General features: G+C 41.9%; 1 protein-coding gene across 4 annotated transcripts in view; it reads left to right on the top strand.

Annotated features, from left to right (window-relative positions):
• Positions 1-15841, top strand: part of C11H18orf54 (chromosome 11 C18orf54 homolog) — a 62183-nt gene extending 46342 nt beyond the window's left edge. For 3 of the 4 annotated variants that reach the window (XM_058692047.1, XM_058692046.1, XM_058692049.1), the window contains 2 exons: positions 2256-2363; positions 3534-3646. In XM_058692047.1, the coding sequence (XP_058548030.1) occupies positions 2256-2346 (91 nt within the window). In that variant the 3' untranslated portion in view covers positions 2347-2363; positions 3534-3646. Of the gene's footprint in view, positions 1-2255; positions 2364-3533; positions 3765-4276; positions 4484-7817; positions 8049-8993; positions 9148-10999; positions 11110-11902; positions 12017-13529; positions 13677-14544 lie in introns of those variants that run through there. The other variant, XM_058692050.1, reaches the window with a different exon arrangement.
• The last annotated feature ends 12113 nt before the right edge of the window (positions 15842-27954 follow it).

The following is a 27954-nucleotide window of genomic DNA, read 5'->3' as shown; positions in this document are numbered from 1 at the left end:
TGTCTTTGGCCACCACATATAAGTAGTATGGCACTTGTTTAAAAGTGATTATTACATGTGGGATTGGGTGTATTAGAAAAAAATGGGCTGTTGGAAAAGTGGGGTCACTAATGTTCTTCTCTTTGTGGAACTGCTTGGTGATTTGGCTGCTATTTGCAGACTCTGGTTCAGTTTGCAGTTCTGCCTACTTTCTTCCTAGGCTGCCAAGCATTTCTGGTCTGGCAGAAATGACCCCACTTCTGTGGGTGGTGTGAATGGCTAGCATACCCACTACTGAGGGGTCTCTGGGCTGCACCACCCAGTTAACATTCACATGTCTTGGCGTGATTTTGATACTATTCCTGCTTTCCACTGTTTTGCTTCAATTCACCTTGAACTATGTGTACATGTATCAAAGGCATGATGTTCCCTTGCAGCAAATAGAAATAGGAAAATCTCCGGCTGAAAGTGGGAGAGCTGGGCATTTGTTTTGGCTCTGCCAGTGACTTACTGTGTTACTTTGGGAAAAATACTTAGCCTCTCTGGCCCCCTGTTTTCTTATCTGCAAAGATCAAAAGGACCCCATCCGGCCACAGCATTTCTGGTTTAGTGCTGAAGTGAGTTTTCATATAGCCTGGTGTATGATTTACTTGTCTTGCCATTTAAATAAATGCTAAGTGTAGCTCCCAGAGGTGACAGAGGACTGTGTTTTCATACTTCCAAGAAAGAAAAACAGAAAAATATAAAATCGTGTAAAACCTGCTTTGAAGATCCATGTAGTATACTATTTGTCGATAAGACCAAGGAAAGTGGCAAACTTTCACTGAGTCTTAGAGAGCACTCATTGCAAGACACAACCCATTTTCAGAGATGTTAAGGTGTGGAATGGATTCTAGCTAACAAATGCACAGGGAAAATCCAACAGGAAAACATTGTGTTTTATGGTACCCTGAAAACAAGATGGCATCACCTTACTGGCCCCACAGTTAAAACAATTGTTTTAAATAATTTATGGCTTCAAAATCAGTGCCAGTTTCCATGTCTTGGCTGGAAAAGGCTAAATTAGTATGACGCAGGGCTGCATCTTACATTTGATGAGCTATGATAGGAAGGCCATAGGGTCAACTCACCATCACTTGAGCGTAATGACAACCCTCATCCGTGTTGGATCCTGAGCTGCCTGGCCCAGAGAGGGTTTACATTTTTACGATATGGAATGTTGCAGAGCTGCCTATAGACAAGCTAGAAATATGGAATAGAATGTAATTAACTGTGCCTTTCTGCTGAAGCCGTGTTGGGACTCCAAGGCTCAGCTCAGAATTATGACTTCAGAGAAGTTCCATATCAGACACAATCACTATCTTCTCTCTCCTTTCAGGAGAGTCTTGTACATACTTCTAGCATAACACAGCACAGTCTTTGGTAATGGTTTGCTTTCCATTTCTCCTGCTAGATTATGAGCTGTTCCAAGGCCTCGTGCCATTATACAGGAGTGGCAGACAGTCTGGAATATAGTAGGCATTCAGTCATGTTTATTGAAAGAATACAGATAGGAAGATAGGAAAGAAGGATGGACTACTTTGTGGATTATAGGAGTGGTTTTTTGCATTATTCAGGCTACCACTCATCACCAGGAAGTATGATGCAAATGAATTTCAAATGAAGATTTAACTGTAACAAAATTCTTCAAGAAACCACATGGAAAAATCAGTCCCATTATTTAGAGGCAGGACTGATTTGGGTGAAATAGATTGCACTAGACTAACCACCCACCATGAAACTGCCAAAAACCAGTGTCATGAAAAATCTTCAAGGGTGCTTTGCTCTGACATTAAAATTAGCTGCATGATTTTGGGCAGTTACTGCACTCACTCTCCATGCCTCAGTTTCCTCATCCACAAAATGGGAAGACTCATGGTACCTGATAGAATTGCTATAAGAACTAAATCACAGAATGTATGTATGCAGAACTTAGGACAGTGCCTGGCACATAGCAAGAGAAGGAAATAAATGTCATTTATCATTATCTGTGTATGTGTCATCAGTGGGCAAAGAGTTGAGGACCAATGGAAGTGTTTTATTGGACTCTAATTTGGCAATTCTCTCTAGGGTTTTTTTTTTTTTTTTAACCAAGATTATAGTTTAAGAGACAGCTTCCTTATTTCGTTTCCTTTCAGCTGTATATAAGGACTCCCTTACTTAAGAATTACCATTCTTCACCTCTCAGGGATCTCCCCATTTGCTAGAGCTACATTCTTCCCCTTTTTCTTTTTCAGTGAATTGGTTGCTTGTTTCTGGGAATGGACAACTCAGCATTTGAAATGCATGAAGATGCCATGCAGAATACTTTGCCTGCGGGGAAGATGAACACCATCTTCAGAATGGTAAAGTGAAGATTTGTATCCTGAGATTAGCTCACCGCCAACCTTTATGCGGACCTTAGGAAAGAATCCCTCTTTAGACCAGCTTTCCTCAAGTAACCCTCTTTGGAAAGGTTACATTTCCTGCTCTGAGCATTTCTTGATTTGCTTTCTCTCATAAACTCTTAGCTCACAGCTGCATTAGCTCTATAACGGTCCAGGCCTCCGTAAAGAGTTGTTTATGGTGCAGTATAATGTCGTGATACAATGTTAAACTGGATATGTTGATACATGGTTATGCTATGTAAAGTGTATCATTTAAGCATGTTGATGTACTCACATCTATGTCAGAGTTGCTAGTAATCAAAGATATGCCTGCTCAGAGAAGAAGGAATTCAGAGAACAGTGGACAGGAGACCATCAGTACCTACGAATGCCATTGTAGTGGTCAGAGGAGTGAGGGCAAATTGATCCAAATGTTAGGGTGTGTGTTCTCTTCACAGCTTTCAGTAATGTGGATTTTAACTCACAGAAATGATACTGTTGGCTTTAGCATGTATTTGTGATGTGAAACCAGGAAGTAGTAACATGGAAATGCATGGAAATATTGTGCTCAGACTTGGTAGATGGGTTAGTAACTCATATCGGCAATACACTGAAGGAAGGGGTTTCATGAAGCTATTTAAATGAAGGAGGGAGGGACAAAGAGGCTGAGACTTCTCAGACCTGTTTACTAGTATGTTACTTTTCTCATGCTTATTACCTGTACATGTAAATGCATATGTACATTCTGGAACTAAAAAGTTCACAGAAAATAGTCTTTATAACATCTTTAATTTTCAGGTGAAGAACCTGGTAAATAGGAACTAATTGGCTGTGCTGGAATACATTTGATATACAAACTTAACTGGCTACTTACTTTCCTAGGAATTTATTCTGTGCCTCAGGTTTTCATATGTTTAGTTTTTTTCTTGTTTATTTGGTGTCAGCAAGGTATATGGGATGTGTGTGTGTGTGTGTGTGTGTGTGTGTGTGTGTGTGTGTGTTTATTTATAACATGTATTTTTTACTGAGTATATTTATTCCACACATGCATTTTTTTTAAATAAAAGGAAAAAAAAACCAAATTAAGAAAGGAGGCAATATTTTTAATGCATCAAGAGTAGAGAATAATGGCTTCATAATTTCTCTTAGGAAAAGAAGAGGCAGTGGTCATTGATGAACATTTTCCTGGTATGTCTCTTGGCCTGTACCATCACCACCGCAGTAGGAGTACTGATACTTTCCTTGGTTTATACTCAGAACTCTCAGCCACATTCAGAAGTTCATTTAGGACTCGAAGCCCGGCCTCTGCAAACAACTCCTATAGTGCAAAAGGCTGTGGATCCCAAATTCCAGTTTCTTAACCATTTACCTAAGTCCAAGGTATGAATCATACATTTAGGAAAAAGAATCCTCTATTGTAAAGGGGATTTCAAAACAGAGTTTCCTAAGCTTTGTGCCTGTTTCCTAAGCTTTGTGCCCTCCTCATTGGAAGGAACCAGTGGGGGGCCGTCTAGCTGAGGGGAGGTGGGCAGCAAGAAGCATAGGAGTTGGGTTGATGGGCTCGAGGCAGAGATTTTCTGTGGTAGATACAGCTCTATGTCGGGCGGGAGGGGAGAACTGCAGACAGACACATGCGAAGCTTCGATTCTCTTGTCAAGACAGGTGTTCTTTTCATGTCTCACAGGGACTAGACTGACAGCCCTGGAAGCCACTGCTGTCATCCCCCAAGTCTTGCAGACCCGTTCTTCCTCATCCCTTCTGGGGCTCCAGTATTTGCCTCACCACCACTGCCTTTTCTGTTTTGCCTCCCTCTTACTCTGTACACCACAGAGGCCTCGTGTTCCTTGGGAGATGGCCTCCGTGTTGATGGCTGTTTGCTCGTGCCTTTTCAGGTGTTTGAATTCCCCGGTGGTGCAATCCAGTGGGCCCGGTATAGGAACGATGTCAAAGACTATCTCAGCATCGAAGAAGAGGCTTTTGGCAGCAGCTTGAACAGTCAGAGATCACACATGACTCTGGGGACCCTGAGGATAAAAAGCAATGGCCTCCGGGCCCCTCACTGGCACTTCAATGCTAACGAACACGGCTATCTTGCACAGGTACAACCAGCTTGCCCGGCATGCTGCACCCGAGTATTTAAGCTGTGTGTCCTCAAGCTATTATTTTCGTTGTTGCAGAGCCTTCTTAACTCCGTGACAGACGGCATCCAGGCTTTGGCTGTGTGTTCAGTTAGATCAGTTAGCAGTGCCTTCAAGCATTAACCTGTTTGTCGTAATTATTCTTGGCATCACTTTGAACTTTTCTTCAGTATCCAATCATTTTTCATCTGCTGTTGTTAAAATAAGATCACTGTTCCATCCTTTGAGCCAAAGCTAAAACTGGTAGCTCTGATCTAATGATCAAAGAGACGGCAGCTTTCTTCTAAAGAAAAAAGCGGATTGCTGATTTTCAGCCTGGAGTCCCTAAGATCAGGCCAATTGGATGTCCTTTTGTGGTTCACACTTTGTAGAATTGTCTGGAAGTCAAGTGAAATAGAGCTGGAGGTAAAATGTGTGTTCTCCCTCGAATTTCAAATAATTCATGAATTCTGAAACGTGTGTATTGTTGCATTCTGTATTCCAAACACAGGGGAAACTGTAGTGACTCATGGCACTTTCAGAGTTTGGTCCTGCCCTGCTGATCTTCTTAATAGATCAGACAGTCTTACGGGACACATTTCTCTTGTTCATAAAACTCCTTTTTTATACTTGATAATTCATTCAGTTTTAGAATTTATAACAGAAAGAGAGATTAGAGTTGCATCTGAGACCAAACACTTCTTTTAAAAAGAAAAAAAAAAATTAATGTTTATTTATTTTTGAGAAAGAGAAAGTGTCAGTGGCAGAGGGGCAGAGAGAGGGAGACACAGAATCTGAAGCAGGCTCCAGGTTCCAAACTCTCAGCACAGAGCCTGACGTGGGGCTCGAACCCACGAACTGCAAGATTATGACCTGAGACGAAGTTGGACGCTTAACCGACTGAGTCACCCAGGTGCCCCTGAGATCAAACACTTCTTACTTCTTTTTTTTTTTTTTTAATTTTTTTTTTCAACGTTTTTTTAAATTTATTTTTGGGACAGAGAGAGACAGAGCATGAACGGGGGAGAGGCAGAGAGAGAGGGAGACACAGAATCGGAAACAGGCTCCAGGCTCCGAGCCATCAGCCCAGAGCCTGACGCGGGGCTCGAACTCACAGACCGCGAGATCGTGACCTGGCTGAAGTCGGACGCTTAACCGACTGCGCCACCCAGGCGCCCCAAACACTTCTTACTTCTTATGAGAGAACAGAGGCTCAGATAGATTAAGTTTTCTGAAGATAAACTGTAGTTGTTGGCTGGCCTGGGACAAAATCCATGTGTTCTGACTTCTTGTCTTTTTTCCACACATACCAAATATGTAAAAGAGAACAGTCTCCAAAAGGCTGGTTTCCATGGCTTTGGCTGAGTAGTGGCAGAGTGGTAGGAGGAAGGAGAGGCAGATAGATGCAAGGGGACCCTTAAAAACAAACCCCAAGCTAGGGAGATTAATGTGGAACATGTTCTGGTGGATAACAGGCCTGGACTCCAGCTCAGTCTGGGGCTGCTGTTCTGGAAGCCCAGAGAAAGTTTATAATCTGAGCTTCTAACTGTGGGCTAGAAGGTGGCCAAAAGGTACAAACTTCCAGTTATAAAATTAGTAAATCACGGGATGTAATATATAGTATGGTGACTGTAGTTAATAACACTGTATTGTAAATTTGGCAGTTGCTTAGAGAGTAGATCTTAAAAGTTCCCATCATAAGATGAAAGTCTAATGAGGGTGATGGATGTTACAACTAGGCTCGTGGTGATCATTTCACAATATCTATAAGTATCAAATCTTTATGTTGTATACCTGAAACTAATAAAATGTAAGTCAATTATATCTTAATTACAAAAATACAAAAAGAATTCAACTCCATAGGAAATAAGTTTGGGCTAGAATATTGTTTAGGTCCCAGGAAAATGGTAGGACCAATCACTCACATGGTAAGGAACCAATCAGTAGGATGTGAAGAAGTCCCTCTACTGTGTAGCCACCCATGGAAGTTGCTTTTGTTTCTGAGTGTTTTCACAAAAACCTTAGGAGGAGTGGCCCTGAGAGGAGCTGTGCAGCGGGGTGGCCAGTGTGCATGGCCCTGCAGTGTGTGTCCCATCAGCCACTGTGCTGTCTCTGCGCCTGGAGTAGTTGGTTCCGTGATGTGACTAGATACACGCTTCTGCTATTCTCCACCTGTAGACCTGGAGAGAGCTCTTTAGAGGTTCACCTTTCCCCCACATCTTTAATACCCGTCTGGAACATGTTGTACATGTCTGTGCAGACACAGTAAAGACTGCTTGTGGATGCTTCCCTAATGACCAGGAGTTTCTGGTAAAACTCTGGAAGAAATAATGTTACCTTCTCTACTTACTTGGCAACATAATGCTGGGGAAATGATTAGAGAATGAGAAAAAGGATTTTGTATAAGTGGAATCGAAGTATGGTGTCATATGGATTAAGAGTGTAGACTTCTGCCCCCACCCCCAGCCTCTGGCAACTATCACTCTAGTCTCTTCTTCTAGATATCTTGGCTAGATAATTAAGTTTTAGGGATCTTCTTTACAACATTGTGCCTGTCAGTAACAGTACTGTATTGAGCACTTAAAAACTTAAGAAGGTAGGTCTCACGTTAAGTGTTCTTACCACAATTTAAAGAAGTGTAGACTTTGGAGCTGGACTGCTTACGTCTTAATCCCAGCTTTGCCATTGACTGGCTGAGGAACCTTGGGAAAATTGTACATTCTGTCCAGATTCAGTTTCTCATCTATAAAGTGAGAATAATAATGGTATTTGCTTTATAGGGTTGATACAAGGAACAATGGAGGTAAGCCAGATAAAGTGCTGAGAAGAATATCCGGACACACAGTAAAAGCACTGTGTTATTGCTATCAGTATTATTGTTAAAATTGTATATAGACCTTTTATCTAGAAAATTCACTTGCATCCATATGCATAATGTACATGCATGTCACTGTGACCACTTGTGAACATCCATGTGCTTGGAAGTCTTTCCAAACTCTGAAGCATGAACTTAGAACTCCCAATTCTCAATGGGGGGCGATATTACCCCCAAGGGGGCAAAAGCTGGTCCTTGGAAGGTAAAAAAACCTTACTCTTTTTATGTACAAAGCACGAATATGTGTATACCACATACACAGTATGTACGTACAGTTTACAGATTTACTGCATCTGTAGTGTTAAAATTTCATGGGGTCATAGGGTGGTAATTGATTAGTAAAAGAAGACTATAATGTGATCTGATAAGAGAGGTAATGAAAAAAGTTTGAGAGACTTTCCTCTAAAGTGATGTTGCATGTACTTTCTGTTTATGTTTCAGGGGACGGCATGGATTGGGGTGGTTGACGATGGTGGTGTAGTTACCACGTACAATGTTACAGCTGGCCAAGTGATCTTCTTCCCTCAGAATACTCTGCACTGGATAAAGAATGTGGGGGATGAAGACTGCTTTTTCTTGCTCTTCTTTTCCACACATGATGAACTTCAGACCCTGGATGTTGATGATGTGTTTTTTTCGATGCCTGAAGACATTGCTTCCAGGTCACTTAAGGTCTGTACCACTGCTGGAAACAAATCCCTGCACGAGGGTATGCCTTACATAGGCACAAAGAAAGCAGGAGTACTTGTGTTTCTAGGGTGGCAGTCAGTAGGGTAGGAGTTGGCTAATAGACTCAAGAGCATAACTGGAGTTCGTGCTAAAGACATAAAACGTGTTGAAGTTGAGTTACCTTTTACTTTCCTTTATGAAGGACTTCTGTAGGAAACTATACTGAATTGGCCAAATAGTTTTGATAGCATTAATAAAAATTACTATAATTTACATCCCTGAAAAGCTATAAGCTCCTCCAGGGAAAAGTTGGCTACGGATGATGTAATTGTGTTTTCCTAACCTAATGCAGAGAAGCCCATAGTTTTCCTGAAGGGAAGCTACTTTTGGTCTCTCTAAATAGTTACATTATCATGGAGGGACTGTGCATACTGCTGGGTGTAGAGGGAGAGGGCCAGATGTAGATGCTGACAATATAAATGGGTGATCAGAAGAACTGGCGATGGCCTATGAGTGGCAACTGGAAGGGGTTCTGTGGTAAATTTAGAAGTCTATCTAGTGAGGGTTTGAGATTTATCTCACAGCAGATCCTGGATCTGATGTTATAGGGAGAAGTGGAAAAAAATGAGTTATTAGGAGAGTATTGGTAAGTATGAGGACCAGAGTATATTTTTGTAGGAGTTTTAAGGATTATAAAACACCAACACACACACAAAACAAAACAAAACAAAACAAAACAAAACAAAAAACACCAACACATTTAAAGCCAAGTGCCTTGAAAACTCAGAAGATTTTCATAAATATCACAATCCTTAGGTGAATTGAGGTCACGGGCCACTGAAAACCACACTTGTGCTGATGCTCCCTATCCTTGGCTACCCACCCTTCTATTACTAAAATTTGTAGAATGTTTCACCAATATCTTACATGATTTTTTATGTGTTTCAGCCTGAAGGTGGAATTAATTTCATTAGAACATTCCATAAGCAAAAAGAGGATCAGGGGGTCAACCTTCCTCCCAACTTGGCAGAACTGGTTATAAATCCTAGTTATGTCCAGTCTCCAGATAGTCTTGTGTGGAGATATTTTTATGACCTTAAAGGTATAGTATGTTATTTTGTGAAGCCTTTTCAGTTAACGGTTTATATATGTGATTATATAGGTGTATTGGATATGGCATGCTTTTATTTTACACTTGGTCACAGTCAAGAGGAGTTTGAAAAAACACATTTCTCTACAGAGTAGGAAATGAGAGAAAAGGATTGGAAGCAAAAGAATGTCATACAAGATTTCGAAGTGTGAGGGGTGTATGTTGGGGCTGGAGTTGTCTCCGGATAAGAGGCTGACAAGAGAGGAAGGGGTCTAACAATGCAGGTTTTAGAAACCACAACAATGAGTCTATACTTTATCTTGGTGGAAAAGAGGAGGAATTAGAGATTTTAAATAGGAGAGTGACACAATTAGGTTTTGTATTTATTTTTTATTTTTATTTCATTGAGATCAAAACTCGGATGCTCAACTGACTGAGCCACCCCAGGCAACCCTTGTATTTAGTTTTTAAAATTATTTTGTTGGGGCGCCTGGGTGGCGCAGTCGGTTAAGCGTCCGACTTCAGCCAGGTCACAATCTCACGGTCCGTGAGTTCGAGCCCCGCGTCAGGCTCTGGGCTGATGGCTCGGAGCCTGGAGCATGTTTCCGATTCTGTGTCTCCCTCTCTCTCTGCCCCTCCCCCGTTCATGCTCTGTCTCTCTCTGTCCCAAAAATAAATAAAAAAAAAAACGTTGAAAAAAAAAAATTAAAAAAAAAATAAATAAAATTATTTTGTTTATTTCATTGAAGTTAATTGACATAAAACATGATATTAGTTTCAGGTTTTCCACATAATGATTCGGTATCATTGAGAAATGATCACTGCATGAATCTAGTTAACCTCAGTCACCATACATAGTTACAGAATTCTTTTTATTGCAATGAGAACTTTTAAGATCTTAGCAACTTTCAAATATATAAACTAGTATTATTAATTATAGTTGCCATACTGTATATAACATCCTCATGACTTATTTATTTTATGATTAGAAGTTTGTACCTTTTGACTCCTTTCACCCATTTTGCAGGCGCCCTTAGTTCCTGCCTCTGGCAACCACCAATCTGTTCTCTTTATCTATGAGCTTGTTTTTCGTTTTTAGAGTCCACCTATAAATGAGATCATATGGTATTTGTCTTTCTCTGTCTGACTTATTTTCCTTGACATGATGGCCTCAGGGTTCATCCATGTTGTCCCAAATGGCAAGATCTCATTCTTTTTTATGGCTAAATAACATACCATTGTATATATGTACCACATCTTCTTTTATCCATTCATCCATTGATGGACTCTTAGGTTGTTTCCATATCTTGGCTATTGTAAATAATACTGTGGTGAATATGGGGATACAGGTATCTTTTTGAGTTAGTGTTGGCTTTTTGAAGTGATGGTCAGTCTAGCTGAATTGTGGAGAATAGATTGGAAGGGACCAGATAAGAGGCAGGGAGATGAGTCAGGAGGCTCTTGATGTCCCTCAGGTGAGGGAAGATGGTGGCCCACACTGTGACAGTTTTGAGGAGATAATTGTTATGAAGCAAGAGAATTTAAAGAGGTAGGGCTGATGGGACCTAGAGGGCGAGACAGAAATTGATATGTAGGATGACTGTCAAGTTCTTTAGCAAGGTCCCCTGAGTTGAACAGTCTTCAAAATTTCAGGAGAGCTTGGAAGGTAGGATAGTATCTGATGTATTAGGTATGTATCAGATCAATATCTTAGGGGCACATGGGGTCTGATGGTAACAATTCTACCATGTTTTCTGTGACTGTAGAAGAGCTTAAGTACCTTAGTGGGAGTACATTTGACTCTCCTTTTGTAGTACCATTTTGAAGTATTTTATCTTTGTTTTTTCAACTTCATCTGACTCAGGCTCAAAAGAATATAGATTTCCAGGAGGAATAATACAACTGGCACAATACTGGAAAAATGCAAGTGAACTAAGCAGCCATGAACAAATTTTTAGTGAATTCCTGAATCAGGTAATTGAGAAAGAAATTTTTTAAATGTTTATTTATTTTTGAGAGAGAGAGAGAGAGAGAGAGAGAGAGAGAGAAAGAAAGAACACGAGAGAACAAGAATATACAAGCCAGGGGAAGGACAGAGAGAAAGAGAGAGAGAGAATACCAAGCAGACCCTGTGCTCTCAGTGAGCCCCAACACGAGGCTCAATGCCATGAACAGTGAGATCATGACCTGAGCACAAATCAAGAATCAGACACTTAACATACTGAGCCACCCAGGGCCCCTGAGAAAAAAATTTTTTGATGATGGATTAAATATGAAATTTAGATTGGATTCAGCCTTCTCTTGGAAAAAAGGAAGAAGAAACATCTAGTCAAACATTGATTTGATTAATGGAAACTATTAATTGAGGCCTCAATGTGGATTTGGGAGCTTAACTTCTCAGCATGGATGGTTACATTAATCAAAGGACTGGATGCTTGTGAGATTTCTCTTTGATTTGTTTTTAAATGCTCAACCCACTGCCTTGCATAGTGACCCACAAGTTCCCTGATTCTAATCCAGTCCCACCACTGCTGACCCTAAGTAAATCACAGCTAATCTACATTTCACTTTTGTCTCCTGCAAAAAAGGTGGGGGATAATACTGCCAACCTTATGAGATTGTGACATAGTAAATGTAAAGGACATAAAAAATCCCGTGTTCAGAGTGAGGGCTGCATTTAGGATTAGTTATGATTATGTGAATGGTTAAGTTGCTGAATAGGATATTTGCTAAATAACTGGATTTAATTCTTTTTTTCTTTTTCAAGCATCAAAATGCCCTCACTTTGAGTACACTCAGAATTTATAACAATGGATTACGACAGCCACATTTTCATTTTAATGCAAATGAAATGGGATACGTAATAAGTGGATGTGCTAAGGTAATTTCACTGCGAACACTTTTTTGAACTTTCCTTTTTAGTTCAGAAAGAAGGAAACACGAGGTTTTTCTTTGGTTCAGTTGTTGGTAACATTGAAAGACTTGGTGCTAGCGGCTTTCTGGGCACAGTTTCCTCAGAAGATACCATGCAGGTCCTACTAGCTAGCTTCCAACTTTGACGTTGGCGTGAGAAGAGGCTAAGAACATTCAGAAGTGATACAGAGGTTATTACTTATGGTGAAGGGTCTGGAACATTTTACATTCTCAGAGTTTTGCATTTTTAGGTAATGCAAGGTTTAATGTGCTGCCCTTTGGGGAATACAAAAGAGCTGTTTGCCTCTCAGTGTAATGTGAGTGGTGATGGCTGGGGAGGTGTGTGGAGCATCACTAGGGCGGCCATGTAACCTTGTTTATGCAAGATCCTTCTGATGTACACTTATCTTGGTGAGACTGCTGACTCTTCAGAGAGTCTTGGTTTGGATGATCAATCACATGGTTACCATAAGGGAAGTCACAGTGAGTAGCGTGTTACAGTAGGGACTTAATGGCAGGGCTTCTATGCCAGCTTACGCGAGTCAGGCGGGCTTCTGGCTTGTACCTGTCTTAATCCTGACAGAAAGAACCAAACCAGACTGATTATTACACACTTATTATTTCATCCATAGCAAAAGTTTTATGTTTTTAGAGGTGAAGGCTTTAATAAACTGGAAATGGGCGTTGTAATCTCTCACAAATTCTATTTCAAGGATCAGATTTTATTTTTGGTGTTGTTATACGCTCACAGGTGTGCATTTGTGTGCTCCTTTAAATCAAATCTTTTTTTTTAAATTTATTTATTTATTTATTTATTTATTTATTTATTTATTTATTTATTTTTGATGTTTTATTTATTTTTGAGACAGAGAGAGACAGAGCATGAACGGGGGAGGGGCAGAGAGAGAGGGAGACACAGACTCTGAAGCAGGCTCCAGGCTCTGAGCTGTCAGCACAGAGCTCGATGTGGGGCTCAAACTCATGGACCTTGAGATCATGACCTGAGCCGAAGTCAGACGCTTAACCAGCTGGGCCACCCAGGCACCCCTGTGTGCTCCTTTAGTGTCTCTTTTAAGGAAGACTGTTAGGCTGCTGCTCTCCCAGAAGGATGAGTTTTCCCAACCAGGGAGGAAGGAAGGCATGAGGGGGGCAGTAGAACCCTGAAATGTAAATCCTCTGCCTAATTAGGGAAAGTAATTTATAACCTTTGATTAGAACATAGTGACCGGTGCTCTTTTTGCATGATGTTCCACAGTATTGAACTCAATAATGCATGTTGAGGAACATTTACTACAATAGAGTATCTTTTGACTTCTGTGGGACTGTCTCAGATTTTATGTGAGAGATGGCCTCCATTTTCTGCCATTTACCCTCACTAAGAAGTGTTTTTATTCATCTGTTCTTCATTATTAATACTTCTCCTTTATGAATATTTGATTTTATTTGCTTGACTTCAACCCCGTTTTTTCCCTTCTCTTTAGGTTGGCGTTATTAACACTCAGGGTATCACAGAGTTTAATGTTCACATTGGAGATGTGGTATTTTTCCCCATGGGAACTCAGCATTACATTAAGAGCGCATGTGATGAGGATTTGCTTCTTATTCTTGCCTTCAGCACTGGAGACCAGGTGAGCTTAAGGCAGTTTAAGAGAGATTGGTGAGTGCCAATGATGTGCAGAATATCCTGCCTTAACACAGTGTCTGGACCACAGGGGAGCCTCAGTAGATGTGAGCTGAATGAATGAATGAATGAACTGGTAGAATCTGTGTGTCAAGAGAAGGAGAATCGAATAATGTCATTTGGTTATAAAGGGATCTAGTATTTCTAATAATTCTACAATTCTAGAATTTTCTCCCAGTTCCCATGTTCTGAACCATCTTAGAAAAAACCACACATAGATACAGAGACAGAAACACACAGTGAGACAAATATAGAGGAACAAATCAAGAGAGGCTGACTGAGAAAGAGAGGTAGTGAAAGAGAGGAAAGAGAGTGAAAGAGGGAACAAGGACAGGTCGTCAGACCCAGCTGACTGGACAGCCAGGCCAGATAGGCAGAGATTATCAATCCAGTGGAGAGAGCCTGTGTCTGGCTGTAGAGCACGAGGACCACTTATTAGGCAGCAAAGTTTGCCTCTGTCATGTGCTGCTGGAGCTCTGAGAAGCCCCTCTGTTACCAGTCCTTGCTCACAGGAAGACAAGGTCTTCCCTCATCAAAGGGAACTACCTTTTAGTAGGACAGACAGCCCTTCCAAAGGGGATGCCTCAGCACCTCCACCATCAGTCACACTTTCCTTTTTCTCAGAATTGAAAAGGTGAGCTCCCCATGCCAAGGGAAGACAGGCATACAGATGACCATTCGCAGGAATTCATAGCTGTGGAAAGTTACAAAGCCAAGTACCCTGCTGTCTTGCAAGTGCCTTGATGGCTGTAAGATGTTTGTAGGAATCTTAGTACTTTGGCGCTGATGCATCTCGTTTTGGTTTCCACTGCCAGTTGCAAACCCTTGACATGGACGATTATCTCCAGGCCACAGCAGACCACATCCTGGCCCAGCTTTTTTTCAAGAAGCAAAGTGAGTTTAAGAAGATCCCCAAATTTGAGGAGGACCAGGCAATCAACCTGCCTTAGATTTGCTGATGAGTTCATATCTATCCTTCCTTCTTCATTTGTTATTGTTTTTAAAGGACCACTTTGCTAATGAACCTAGAGCTCTGTACAGAGTAGAAATGGGAAAGCAGGTGCAAAACAGCCCTGTGGGCTCATTTAGCTTAGTGATTATAGGCTGTGTATGCTAAGGGTGCATTTCAGTATACTCTGCATAGATTGGCAGATCTATGGAGAAGATCCTAAATTAAATTATATTTTTTTATGGATTTTTGTATGTGTGTATATATTTATTTATTTTCCTTGTGTTACTTAAATTTTATTACTCTAAATGAAAATCCATTTTTTTATGCCTATCAGTAAATCTTACTACACTGCATGTATTTTTGTCATTCATCACTGTGAAAGGAAGTCAGCCTGTGTATGTATATATTGAGGTGCTGGAACCCAGGTACCTCAAACTTTGTCTGGAGAGTTCTGTATAGAGCCCAACACTGGTGATTCCTAACCCTTCTGTTGGTTTGAAAATACTTTTTATAATGGCAAAATTTTTAAGGGCTCACTCATTTGGTTGTATACTTACTGAATATTAGCCAAGAAAATATTCAGTGATAAAGTAATACTGAGTTCAGTACCTTCTTTGAATATATTGGATTTCATTAATCACATCATCAACTATTTACATCTGAGGAGTAGTCATCCCTATATTTGAGAAGCATGTGGTTTATTTAGTCCATCGGCAATGCTGGCTATGTGTGTGGATTCAAGAACCATTTGTCATCACTTGGAAGCTGGTGGTCTCTAAGTTGGGGGTCATTGTCTTAAGTGGAAAAGAATTTGTTCAGATCTAACCTGTGCTGGTTTTTGTTTACAATTTATTTTAGCAGGTATTTAGTCCCCTGCATTGTGCTTGGGTACAGCCATTAGTTCTGGGCTACCCTATATAAAATTCTCAAGTCAATATAGCTGATTTTTAATGCTTTCGACCATCACCCACCTTCAAATATTCCCTTGATACCTAATGGGATTTTTAGATGTTTTAAGATATTTGTTCCCAGACTAAAAAGAATATATATGTTCCTTTCTCTCTTTGTCTCTGTTTCTATTTCTCTATCTTTCTGTCTGTCTGGATTGCTAGTTCTGTTGACTACAAGTACAGAATTCAGTGAGAATCAGAAATGGCTCACTTTTAAATTTTTTTTTTCAACGTTTTTTATTTATTATTTTTGGGACAGAGAGACAGAGCATGAACGGGGGAGGGGCAGAGAGAGAGGGAGACACAGAATCGGAAACAGGCTCCAGGCTCCGAGCCATCAGCCCAGAGCCCGACGTGGGGCTCGAACTCACGGACCGCGAGATCGTGACCTGGCTGAAGTCGGACGCTTAACCAACTGCGCCACCCAGGCGCCCCAGAAATGGCTCACTTTTAGCATGAGGAAGTAGCCATCTACATAAAGTACCTAATCAGATAACAAAAGGCCTTTTATCGCTTAGAACTACTATGTATTACCTTATTGCGCTTTACTGGGTGATCCAGCCAAGATCAAAGCGTGATAACAATGGGAGGTTTGTGATGGCGATGTTGTCTTGAAAAGACTTTATAGAGAATGGGTCTCCAGCCAGGTGGAGGAACATGGTTGAGAAGATTCAGGGAACAGCACCAGGCATTAGGTATATGGAAGAAGGATGTCCAGATAGAGAGGAAATAGAAAGGTAAACAGCAATGTGTGTAGACAGATTTTATCTGCAAATTTTGTTTTACTTTAGGAACTTTTTTTATATACTATAAACCAGTTCATAATCCATTTTCCTATGTCAGGAAGTATTATTTAATAAAGATTTTATGCGTCTTTGTGTATTCTTTTGTCATTGTAATTTTGAATGAAATCTGTTCTTTATGGATTTATGTATTTGAAGCATTTTTGGATTCCCTGTATGCATCCTTGAAATATGACTTAGGAATCTAGTCCACTATGTATTTAAAAAAGAAAAATCTTAAAAATAAAGATAATGTAATGAGACAATTCAGTTGGAATATTGTTGGTACGTTATTTTATGGGGGGATGTGTTCTTCTATTTTGTTGCTCTCATTTCAGTCCTTCATCCCTCCTTGGGATGCTGATTTCTAGTTATACCATTTTATTCTCTAGGGTAACTTAATCCATTTACACTCAAGTGCTTTTAGGCTTTTTGGTATATCAACTTTATTATCAAATCAGTAGATTAAAGAGTGAATTGCTAGATCAGACTGATTATTTGGCATCATTCAGGCAAACCCCAGACCTTTGAATACTTCTTTTAAAACCAAACTCACCTTTAACCATTTTATATATATAGTCTATTATAGACACAGTAGGTTCATTTGAAATGGTATGAATTGTTCTTAGCTGTTTTAAAAAATCTTTCAAAAGAACTTTCTTTTTAACAGCACTTTGAATAACTGAATAGAATGAATTATTTTGAATAGAGGAACTACAGGTTAGGTAAACAACCCCAAATGTTCCTTATTGCTTCTAAATAGTGAAAGGTAGTTATAAAAAGTTTCTTTGTTCATACTCTCACCCCTTCCCTATTGAAAAGCAATCAGGCTGCTTTTTATCACCCAACTGATTAAGGAAAAGGAAAATGGTTAAATGTTACTATACAACTTGATTCCCAATGAGTCTATTTTCTCAATGGTTGAAAATGATTCGGCAGTATAATATCATTGCTTTAAAAAACTATAAAAGGGGCACCTGAGTGGCTCATTTGGTTAAGCGTCTGACTCTTGATTTCGGCTCACGTCTTGATCTCACTCCTGGAGGGACTCTACCAGCTCTGCACTGACAGCACAGCACCTGCTTGGGATTCCATTTCTCCTTTCTCTCTACCCCTCCTCTGCTCACATGCACACACGTGCACTCTCACTCTCAAAACAAATAATTAAATTTAAAAAAAAAAGTAGAAAACTAAAAGAGATCTTTACACAGTTTGGATACTAACCCTTTATCGAATAGGTCATTTGCAAATACCTTCTCCCATTCAGTAGGTTGCCTTTTAGTTCTGGTGATTGTTTCCTTCTCTGTGCAGAAGATTTTTATTTTGATGTAGTCCCAATAGCTTGTCTTTGCTTTTATTTCCCTTGCCTCCAGAGGGAAAACGTTGCTATGGCTGATGTCAGAAACATTACTGCTTGAGCTCTCTTCTAGGATTTGTATGGTTTCAGGTCTCACATTTAGGTCTTTAGTCTATTTTGAATTTATTTTGTGTATGATGTAAAAAAGTAAATAGGTGATGGGGATGAAGGAGGGCACTTGTGACGAGCACTGGGTGATGGAATTGTTGAATCACAATACTGTACACGCAACACTAATATAACACTGTAGGTAACTATACTGGAATTAAAAAAAACTAAAAAAGAAAGCCTCAGAATAAAAGCCACGGTGATTTTGTGCTATAATTAGAAGTTACAAGTGGTATCTCCTACATAGTCTGCACTCATGATAGTTTTATGAAACTGGTATGTTCATTTTGGATCACTCTTCCTTTGAAAAGAAGAGGAAGACCCTTGAAAGTTCAGAAAAGAACAGGGATGGCTAAGGAGTTGGGCACCTGTATTCTTTATTGTATTTATGTTGGAACTGTTTGGGGAAAAGAAATCATAAAGCTGGTAGAAGCCATGTATCATTTGGTCTCATTAGTTTGCAGAGATGGAAACTAAGTCCTGAGAAGGGTACTTCACCCACACTGCAACGAAGTCCAGAACTTTTGAGCCCCCCTACCCTTCATCCTGTGTAGTGTTTTTTTATTTTTTATGTTTTGGTTACTATCCTCAAATGTATGAAGGATTCCTCGACATGAAGCAGAACTCTATAGTAGAAAATATTACACCATCTACAAGCGGGAGAGGCGGCTTCTATTATCCACATATAGGCAGCCCCTGATGCCAGAACTCCACCTATGTGGGCCTCCCTCCCACCCACCAGATGCCCAGCTTCCAGCTACTTCCATCAAGGAGGTGGTCAGAGCCTCCTGAGATCACAGGTCACTATCCTTATCTAGCCAAATGCTCACTGCTTGTGTTCTATTTTAAATTTTTATTAAAAAATTTTAAAATTGTGATAGAATATACAAAAGGTAAAATTTACCATTTAGCCATTTTTAAATGGAAAATTCAATGGCATTAAGTACATTCACATTGTTACGCACCCATTATTACCATCTCCAGAACTTCGTCATCATCCCAAACAGCAACTGTCCCCATTAAATACTAACTCGGGGCGCCTGGGTGGCTCAGTCGGTTAGGCGTCTAACTTCAGCTTATGATTTCGTGGTTGGTGAGCCTGAGCCCTGCGTCGGGGCTCTGTGCTGACAGTGTGGAATCTGCTTGAGATTCTCTGATTCCTTGCTCTCTGCCCCTCCCCTGCTCACACTCTGTCTCTCTCTCTCTCTCTCAAATAAAAAAACATTTTAAAAACTTAAAAAATACTAACTCCTCCTTCCTCTCTCCCTCCAGCTCCAGTAACCTCTATTATTAGTCTATAAGAATTTGTCTATTCTAGGTGCCTCCTGTAGGTGGAATAATAAAATATTACTTAATGCTCATTTTTATGAGATTCTTGCTTACTTAAAAAAAAACTGTGCCTTTACTATGTGCTTAGCACTGTGGTAAGATATTGAAAATTAGTAATTTATGTGTTTCTTATTCAGTTATGTACTTCTCTTCCTTTCTGAGCCCTTCCCTGGATGAAGTCAGCCCTTATCATGAAGATTCAAAGAATGTTTATTCATTCAGATTATATTCAGAAGTCTATAGTAACAGATATGAAAAAAGTTAGAGAAGCAAATCTATCTTAGTTCTGTTATTTCCAGAGAAGGCAAAATACAACCCCCTTGGTGATTCCCATTCCAGGATCTTAACCTTAGTCATTTGTTCTCAGATTTTTCAAGACTCTCATAAAATTTCTTTGCACCTGCTTTTGGGGGGTGGGGTGTGAGGCTTCATTCTAGTCTTTGAAGTTTAAACATCCAGATAAGACTATTTTGATCTGTTTTTTTTTTTTTGATAATATTAACAAGAAACCCAAAATGGCCTCGACAGGTGTCTTTCAGATCTCTTGGTTCAGTAATGCCCAACTTCATCCTGCTGCAATAAATCCATCATTATTATTTTAGCCTGATGTATTCAGACTTTTCCTTGGTTCAGAGGGCGGAGTAGCTCCAACTGAAAAGAAGTGAACTGTGGTGTGCAGGCTAGATGGTATTGTACCAGACTGGGTACAGTACCAGACTGGCAGTAGTGAGGGGGCCCTGGACTCACACAATGTCAGACAGGGAATTAGCACACATCCAAAAGCCCACTTTGGATGTCAGGACAATGACAAGATTTAAAAAATCTAAATGATCACCCCCCCAAAAATAGAAAGCGATTAGTAACCACCGCTGTTTTATTTTGTTTTTGTCCCTCTTTTTGGAAAACTGAACAGCTAAGAGGCAGAGTTTTAAATTTGTTTTTGTTTTGGTATTAAGGATGCGGAGTGTTGTAGGTGTTAGTACCATAAGGAATAAATTAAATGAAAAATAGAATTGCGGAGTTTTAGCACTGTTCAGATGATATTATCCTTGTAGACTATTTGTCTCTGCGCATAAGGAGTTATAGACAGTAAAAGCTGAGACGAAAAAATTACTGTTAGCCAGGATGAGCTGTTCTTCTATCTTATAAAATAAACAATTGGAGATGGGCTTACAGGTTTATAGTATAGATCTCCCACCTGGCCTGGGTGAGGGAAAAAATTCTTAACATACAGACAGCCACAGGACAGAGAGAAGCAGGAACACACAAAAGGGAAAAGTATGAGTCTAGTGTTTGTTTTAAAACTTCCTGACTTGGGGCATGTGGGTGGCTCAGTCGGCTAAGCATCGGACTTCAGCTCAGGTCATGATCTCATGGTGCCTGAATTTGAGCCCCATTTTGGGCTCACTGCTGTCAGCATGGAGCCCGTTTCAGATCTTCTGTCTCCCTTTGCCTGCCCCTCTCCTCCTCTCTCTCTCAGAAATAAGTGAACATTTAAAAAAAATTTAAATTTCCTGACTTGATCAAGGGCTGGAGCAGAGGTCTTTCTTCCGATGAGATACCTTGAATGTGCTCCATAAAGTATTTGCCTTTGGATGGGATAGTTTTCTAATCAGCCGTGGTCTACTTCAGCCTATATTTTTTTCTACCACCCCTTAGGTTTTTAACTTTTAACTTCCTGAAATGTAGCATACATGGAGAAAACTGTACACATCCTAAGTTTACAGCTTGATGGATTTCTGCAAACTGGACATGCCCATCCAACAGCAGCTCAGTCAAGTGCTCTAGTGACGGCAACTTCAGTCACTGCCCCCAATATGATAGATATTTGTGCCTATTTTTGAACTTTACGTAAATGGAATCATACTATATGTGCCTTTTTGTACCTGACTTCTTTTGCTCAGCTTTATATTTTGTGAAACTCATTCGTATTGTGGCTCCTTTCCTTAATTTTTATGCTTAATTTTTTCTTTCATTTCTCTTCAGATTAGCCATTGGCTTTTATGTATCACCTCCTTGATTCGGTGTGGACAGCCATGACATGTACATAGAGGGACTCTCGTGGTGGCCTTTGATGGCTGAGGTTGTCCCTGCTTTTTCAGCTCTACATAGTTATCTGGATGTAACTGTGTTCCAAGCAGCCTAAGGGCTGAATATCTCTAACTCATTAACCTGTGCCTGTTAGCTTATAGTTTCTACTACTTGTAGCCTCTTTGAGGTTTCAACCGAACACTGATCCTGGGGAAGCAAGGAACCAGGTGTTCCCAGAAGATCAGATGTGACTGCACTAGAAAATAGCCATCCCTGATATCAGTAAGTGTGCTTGAGATCAAATGCTTACCCTGTACATTGACCTTCACCACTTCCCCGTGCCTCCCCCTTAAAAAGTTCCTGCTTGGTCTGGGACTTTGGAGATGGTCTTCAGACATTAGTCGGCCATCTTCCCAGGTTGCCAGCTTCCTGAATAAAGCAACATTTCCTTTCTAACCAATACTTGTTTCTGTTGGTTTTCTAGTGAAGAGCAGCTGAGCTTGGGTTTCAATAACAGGAAGAACTGAAAGCTAAGAAGAGAGGAGGTCAGGGTCAGTGCACTCTGCCCCTGCAGTATCTTTTCTTTTAACACTCTCTTCCTGTCTCCAAACCATTCCAGCCCAGTCCCCCAGTTAGCAGGAGAGTAGTAGGTTCCCATTACACCAGCTGGGGTAGATTCCACAGCAATGCTTTTCCAAACAGGACTCACTTTCCTCTCCAATTCGGGAGGGAGCAGTGGAGGGACATGGTATGGGAACAGGAGTATCAGCTTTGATAAAGGGATGGTTTGGTTGGCTGGTAATTTGTTCACGATTTTTTCCCCTCTTCTAGTGAGCTTGTCCATGAGAAGTGAAATAATACTTTATAAAATAGGTAAATGACTTTTTTTGAGGGAGATTTAAACTGCATTAGAACATAGCTTAGATGAAACAACACAGAGGTTTTGATCCATTCAAGTTTGGGCAATTGATTTTATAAAGAATTTTTCCAGGTCCCTTTGCAGCATAAAATTTATAATAGTAGCTCTGTAATTCTGTAGATCATCTTTTTACTAACTACTAGTCAAATTCACTCATCTTCATGTGCTATACAAAGTCAATGGCTGTCTGAATTTGTCAACTTCAAATGCTCATGAAGTATCAAGAAAATCAATAGGATGTATCACCACTCTTGCAACTTATTCTTTTGGCCTCAAAGGCAGGGAATATTCCTTGGAAAGAAGTCAACTCAGATTTTGAAGTTACAGCTCAGGTGGTCCTTTAGACCCTCCCTCTCCAACTCTAGGCTCTAATATGCAACTGTCCACTTGACATTTCCACTTGCTTGTCTAATAAACATCGACCAAAAGTGAATTCCTGATGGTCTCTCCTAAATCAACTCCACCTGAGCCCTTTTCATCTTGGTTAATGGCCAACCCTAACCGTCTGATTACTCAGGCCAAGACCCTCAGGGTCACCCTTGCCTCCTCTCTGTCTCACACCCTCCATCCCCTCTGTCAGCAAATCCGGGATCTGACCAGTTCTCACCACCTCCACTGCTACCACCTTGGTCTGAGCCACTATCATTTTTCTCCTGTCTTGCTTCAGGAGCTTCTTAACTTGGCTTTCTTTCCCATTTCAGTCTATTCTTAACAAAGTAGTCAGAGGGATCCTTTTTTAAGTAAGATCGTGTCATTCTTTCCTCAGACACTCCGGTGGCTCCCCATTTCACCCACAGGGGGAACGTTCTGTCTCCTCCAGCACACCCCTCAAAGTGGCACACCCCAGACACACCCTTCCAATCCACACCCTGTCAGCCATGCCCCCTTCGCCTCCATGCGCCTCCTCTTCCATGGTCACCCCCTCCACGCATCACCCTCCTCACTCCTGGTCACCCCACTGCAGCCACACCAGCCTCTGGGCTGAGCCTCAAACTCTCTTGTCTTTACTTCTGCATTCGGGCATTCGACGGGGGGTTCCCTCTGCATGGATCACTCCAGCCAGATTTCCAACTTCTTTACACCTTGCCCAAAGGTCACTTTCTCAATAATCATCCTAGCTAACAGGGGAAAACACTTGCCACCCTACACATATCTCACCCCAGCCGGTCTTGCATATGGATATGCACAGGAATGTTTTTAGGTGGGAAGAAGCTGGGGGAAGCTCTCAGAACTCTCGCGAGAGCTGACAACACGCTGGCTCCTTTCTCCCCCGACGCGGGCGTGTAGGCCGCGTGGTGCTTGCGGTTAGTGTCCGGAAGGGAACAGGCAGCGGGAGTCCGCAGAGCTCTCTGGCTGCCTTCCTCAAAGAGTCCAGGAAGCCGAAAGCCCCTGAGCGGGTCGACACCGTGGAGCCAGGCCGGGCGTAAAGCGCGGCTCCCTGCCGTGAGAACTGCTTCTGCGCGTGAGCTGCGTGCCCAGCGCGGCACCTGTTCCTCCGGGGGGGGGGGGGGGGGGGGGGGGCGCTGGCGTCGGCTCGGTGACCGGGGCCTGGGGGGGGGGGGAGGACGACAGCGACAGGGCGTCATGCCCAGCCACGTCAGCCCAGGGTCAAGCCCTGGAGGGGCTGGACGTGGCAGAAAAGGAACACACCACCATGGGGGCCGCAGACTGACAGCTGAGGGACAGAGAGGGCCGGACGGGATCGCCAGACAGGTAAGGGGTGCCTTAGAACACGTGATGCCCGGTTAGTAGATTGCCTCGTGGGGAGGCGGGGAGAGAACAGCTGGGATGGAGTAGACACAAATTTTTGCCTGCTATGGCCACACCTGCCATCCAGAAGGATTCTGCCAATTCACATTGTCACCACCAGTGTGTTAATTCTTGACTCCAAACCCTTGAAAAAACACTTGGCGTTATCATCAAAAAAATTCGGCGCCAGTCCCATAGGCAAAGGCTTATATATTACTGTTTGAGTTTGTATGTCTTTAATTACTATTGAGGATGAACATCTTTTTACATCTTTATTGATCATTTGGGATTTTTACTTCTACGAATTATCCTTTACCTATTTTTTGTTGTCCGATTATAAAAGGTCTTTTTGAATTAACCGTTTCTTAGTCTTAAACATTGCACCCGGTTTACTTTTTATCTTTTTTTTTTTTTTTTTTTTTTGTGGTGTTTTCGCTGGTCAGGAAAGCTTTAAGTGCTTAGATAGTCCACTGTGTCAGCCTTTTCTTTTATGGGATATATATTTTGTTGTCTGGCTCAGCCCTCCTCATATGAATGCTTATCCATAGTTTCTTCTAAGTTTTCTGTGATCTTATCATCACACTGAAATGTTTCCGAAATCGGGAGAGTATTCAGGCTTAATATGGGTGGTGGCTTGCAAAACTGGCTACGGTCCCCCACCCTTCCCAGTAGGCTCCCCTCTCTGCCCTGTGGTATTGCAGTTCTGCCCAGGAGGCGGTGGTCTCCACCTAGTCGGTCTGGGCTGGCCTGGTGACTCTCTTTGACCAACAGAATGGAGTGGAGGTGACCACGTGTCTGTTCCAAGACTAGACGTCGTAAGGGACCTTTCGTGCTTCTTATCTTGCTCTGTCAGCCGCCCTGTGAATAAGCTTACTGGGCGAGGAGACGCATGAGGCCTTTTGCTTTTCCATCACTCAAGCTGACAGCAAGCCAACTTGAGAGGTGCGAACGAGGTTATCTTAGACCAGCTGGTCCCTACCTAAGGTATCGGCTGATCGGTAGCTGACAGCCGCAGACGCATGAACGAGCCCAGCCAAGGCCAGAAGAAGAGCTGCTCCTCTGAGCCACCCACAGAAAAGTGAACTAGTTACATGATTGTTTTAATTAATCTTTTAATGGTTTTTATTTATTTTTGAGAGAGAGAGACAGAGACAGAGAGTGAGCAGGGGAGGGGCAGAGAGAGAGAGGGAGACACAGAATCCGAAGCAGGCTCCAGGCTCTGAGCTGTCAGCACAGAACCCGATGTGGGGCTCAAACTCACGAACAGTGAGATCATGACCTGAGCCGAAGTCGGACAACCGACTGAGCCACCCAGGCGCCCCATATGTTTTTAATTTTATGTTAAAAAAGCTACTTTGTTCATATTTTATAGTTGATTATTTTTGACATTTAGGAAAATTATTTACCCTGATGTTTTAATTTTGTAACTGACTACTTTGCTGAACTCCAGTTATACTAAGAAAAATGTTTAAAGTTGGATTTTTCAGCCATATGAATCATGTTGCAAATAATGATTTTTTTTTTCCTCCTCTCCAATATTTTTTCTCTGTTTTGTTTTTTTAACCTTGTCTGGTTAGCCCTCACGGAATAATGTTAAAGAATAGTGGTGACAGAGTCTCCCTCTCCTGAATCTTGCTTGTGTTGTTTTCTTTAAATAAGACAGTAACTCTGAGAGCACAGTCCACGTTTGGTTGTTTTATTCTTTTTCTCTTGATCCTTGGCGCAGAGCCTTGCTTATATTTGACATTAAACACGGATTAGTAATGCAAGGTCAGACACTTATTGCTGACCTTTCCTGTTTCAGACATTGTATTGGGAAAGGGGTGTGTGTGTGTGTGTGTGTGAAGATTGTGGTTCTGCTGCTTCAGGCCTCCATTCATCCATTTATATTGTATGGGCTTTGGTGTTAGTTAGAACCAGAGCCAGACCCTGGCTTTGTGCCTTATCAGTTGTGGGACTTCAGAAAATTTATTTTCCTTTTTTTTATTTAAAAAATTTTTACGTTTATTTATTTATTTTGAGAGAGAGAGAGGGAGAGGGAGAGCGCAAACCAGGGAGGGGCAGAGAGAGAGGGAGAGAGAGAATACCAAGCAGGCTCTGCACTGTCAGCATGAGGCCCCACGCAGGACTGGAACTCACCAACTGTGAGGTCATGACCTGAGCCGAGATCAAGAGTTGGATGCTTAACTGACTGAACCACCCAGGTGCCCCTATGGCACCTTTCTCAATTTCAGTTTTATCCCTCTGAAAATCTGGAAGTTAACCATAATGCTGTCATGAGTTTGTTGGGAAGGGTGAACTAATGTGTAGAAAAGCACATTGAAGGAGTTCTAAGTAAATGAACGGATAGGAAATACAGGAAGAGCAGCCACGGTGGGTGAGGGGAAGTGTGGGCACAGATTTGGACATGCTAAGTGGAAAGTACCTGTGGAACTCTAAATGGACTTATATGTCAGGCAGCTGAACATACAGATCTGGAACTCGGAGAGATTTAAATTCATGAATGTGCTACTTAGGTCCTTAATGTGTCAAGGCCAAGAAAATCACTCTTGCCGTTACAAAAAGGGCAGTTTTGGGAGGCGTGTATGGGAGGCCATGCATATGAAGCTAAACTGAAGATGGAAAGCTGACACAATGGAGGCAGCTCAAAGGTGAGGGAGTTATCAGGGGGAGGTAAGTGCCGTGGAGTGGTCCAGGGAGCTGTGGATGACAAATGCATGGATGTCAGCATTTGGAAGGTCACTGGTGCCCTCTAAGGAGCAGCTCCACGGAGGGGTGGAGTGGAAGCCTGATTGCAGAGCAGGTGGGAGGTGAAACAGGAGAGAAGAGCTCTGCAGGGAGGATAGAAGGAGGTACAGGGCTGTCCACGGGCTTGGGGCTGGTTCATATTCATTGTTGGGGCTCAGATGTGTGTCTTCTGGGAAAGTCTCCTGTGGGTGGCTACAGCAGAAGCCGGTTTCTGTTAGGGCTTGAGCACCCCTTCGGCAGGCAGCGAACAGGGTGTAGCTGCCAGTGAGAGAGCGGATCTCCCCACTTCATGATGGAATGCAAGGGCACCGAGGATTCCAGGGAGTGCAGAGCATCTAGAACGTCAGCACGGTGGGCCAGGTGTTGGTCAGCAGCATATGTTGCAGTGCCTGGCAAACAGGATAGCACCCAGCAGCAGAATCACTCTTTCTGGGCATACCCGTGACCAGTGACGGCAGCCGTGGTGGGAAGGAATGACAGGCGCTTTCCAGAGGAGGCAGTTCCCAGTGGGTATGGTGGTGCCTTATGACACAAGAGGAGATGCTGGCTTTGTCTCCACATGATAGCTGATTGGGCTCACCTATTAGTACATTTGAGGCAGTCCTGGGGGGGTCTCAGGAAATACATAAGGACGGTTTGAGGGGCTTGAGAGTCCTATGTGGCAGGTAAGTGTAGGAGCCTGTAAAATATGGGTGACGGGTAGTCCTGTGTTCCTTTGTGTACCCATGAGCTGGAGTGTTCCCAAGGCAGCGTGGGGTGCCAGGTGAAGGAACTGTTCTTAAATAGGCCATAGGAGCCCTAGCAGAACAAGACAGTTTACTCCTGTTTCTGGGATTATCCGTGCATTCCATTTTAGTGAACACACACATACATTTCTGGAGTGAAATAATCTGGGAAACAGTGGGTTAAGTAATATTGAACGGGTGTTCATTTTATTTTATTATTTTTTTTAATTGTGAAATTTATTGTCAGACTGGTTTCCATACAACACCCAGTGCTCATTCCAACAGTTGCCCTTCTCAATACCCATCACCCACCCCCATCAACCCTCAGTTTGTTCTCAGTTTTTTTTAAGTATATGAAATTTATTGTCAAATTGGTTTCCATACAACACCCAGTGCTCATCCCAGCAGGTGCCCCCCTCAATGCCCATCACACAACCTCCCCTCCCCTCCCTCCCACCCCCCATCAGCCCTCAGTTTCTTCTCAGTTTTTAACAGTCTCTTATGCTTTGGCTCTCTCCCACTCTAACCTCTTTTTTTTTTTTTTTTCCTTCCCCTCCCCCATCGGTTCCTGTTAA

This window comes from Neofelis nebulosa, chromosome 11 (genome assembly GCF_028018385.1).
Source record: "Neofelis nebulosa isolate mNeoNeb1 chromosome 11, mNeoNeb1.pri, whole genome shotgun sequence".
Lineage (NCBI taxonomy): Eukaryota > Metazoa > Chordata > Mammalia > Carnivora > Felidae > Neofelis > Neofelis nebulosa.
This window is presented reverse-complemented; position numbering and strand designations above follow the sequence as displayed.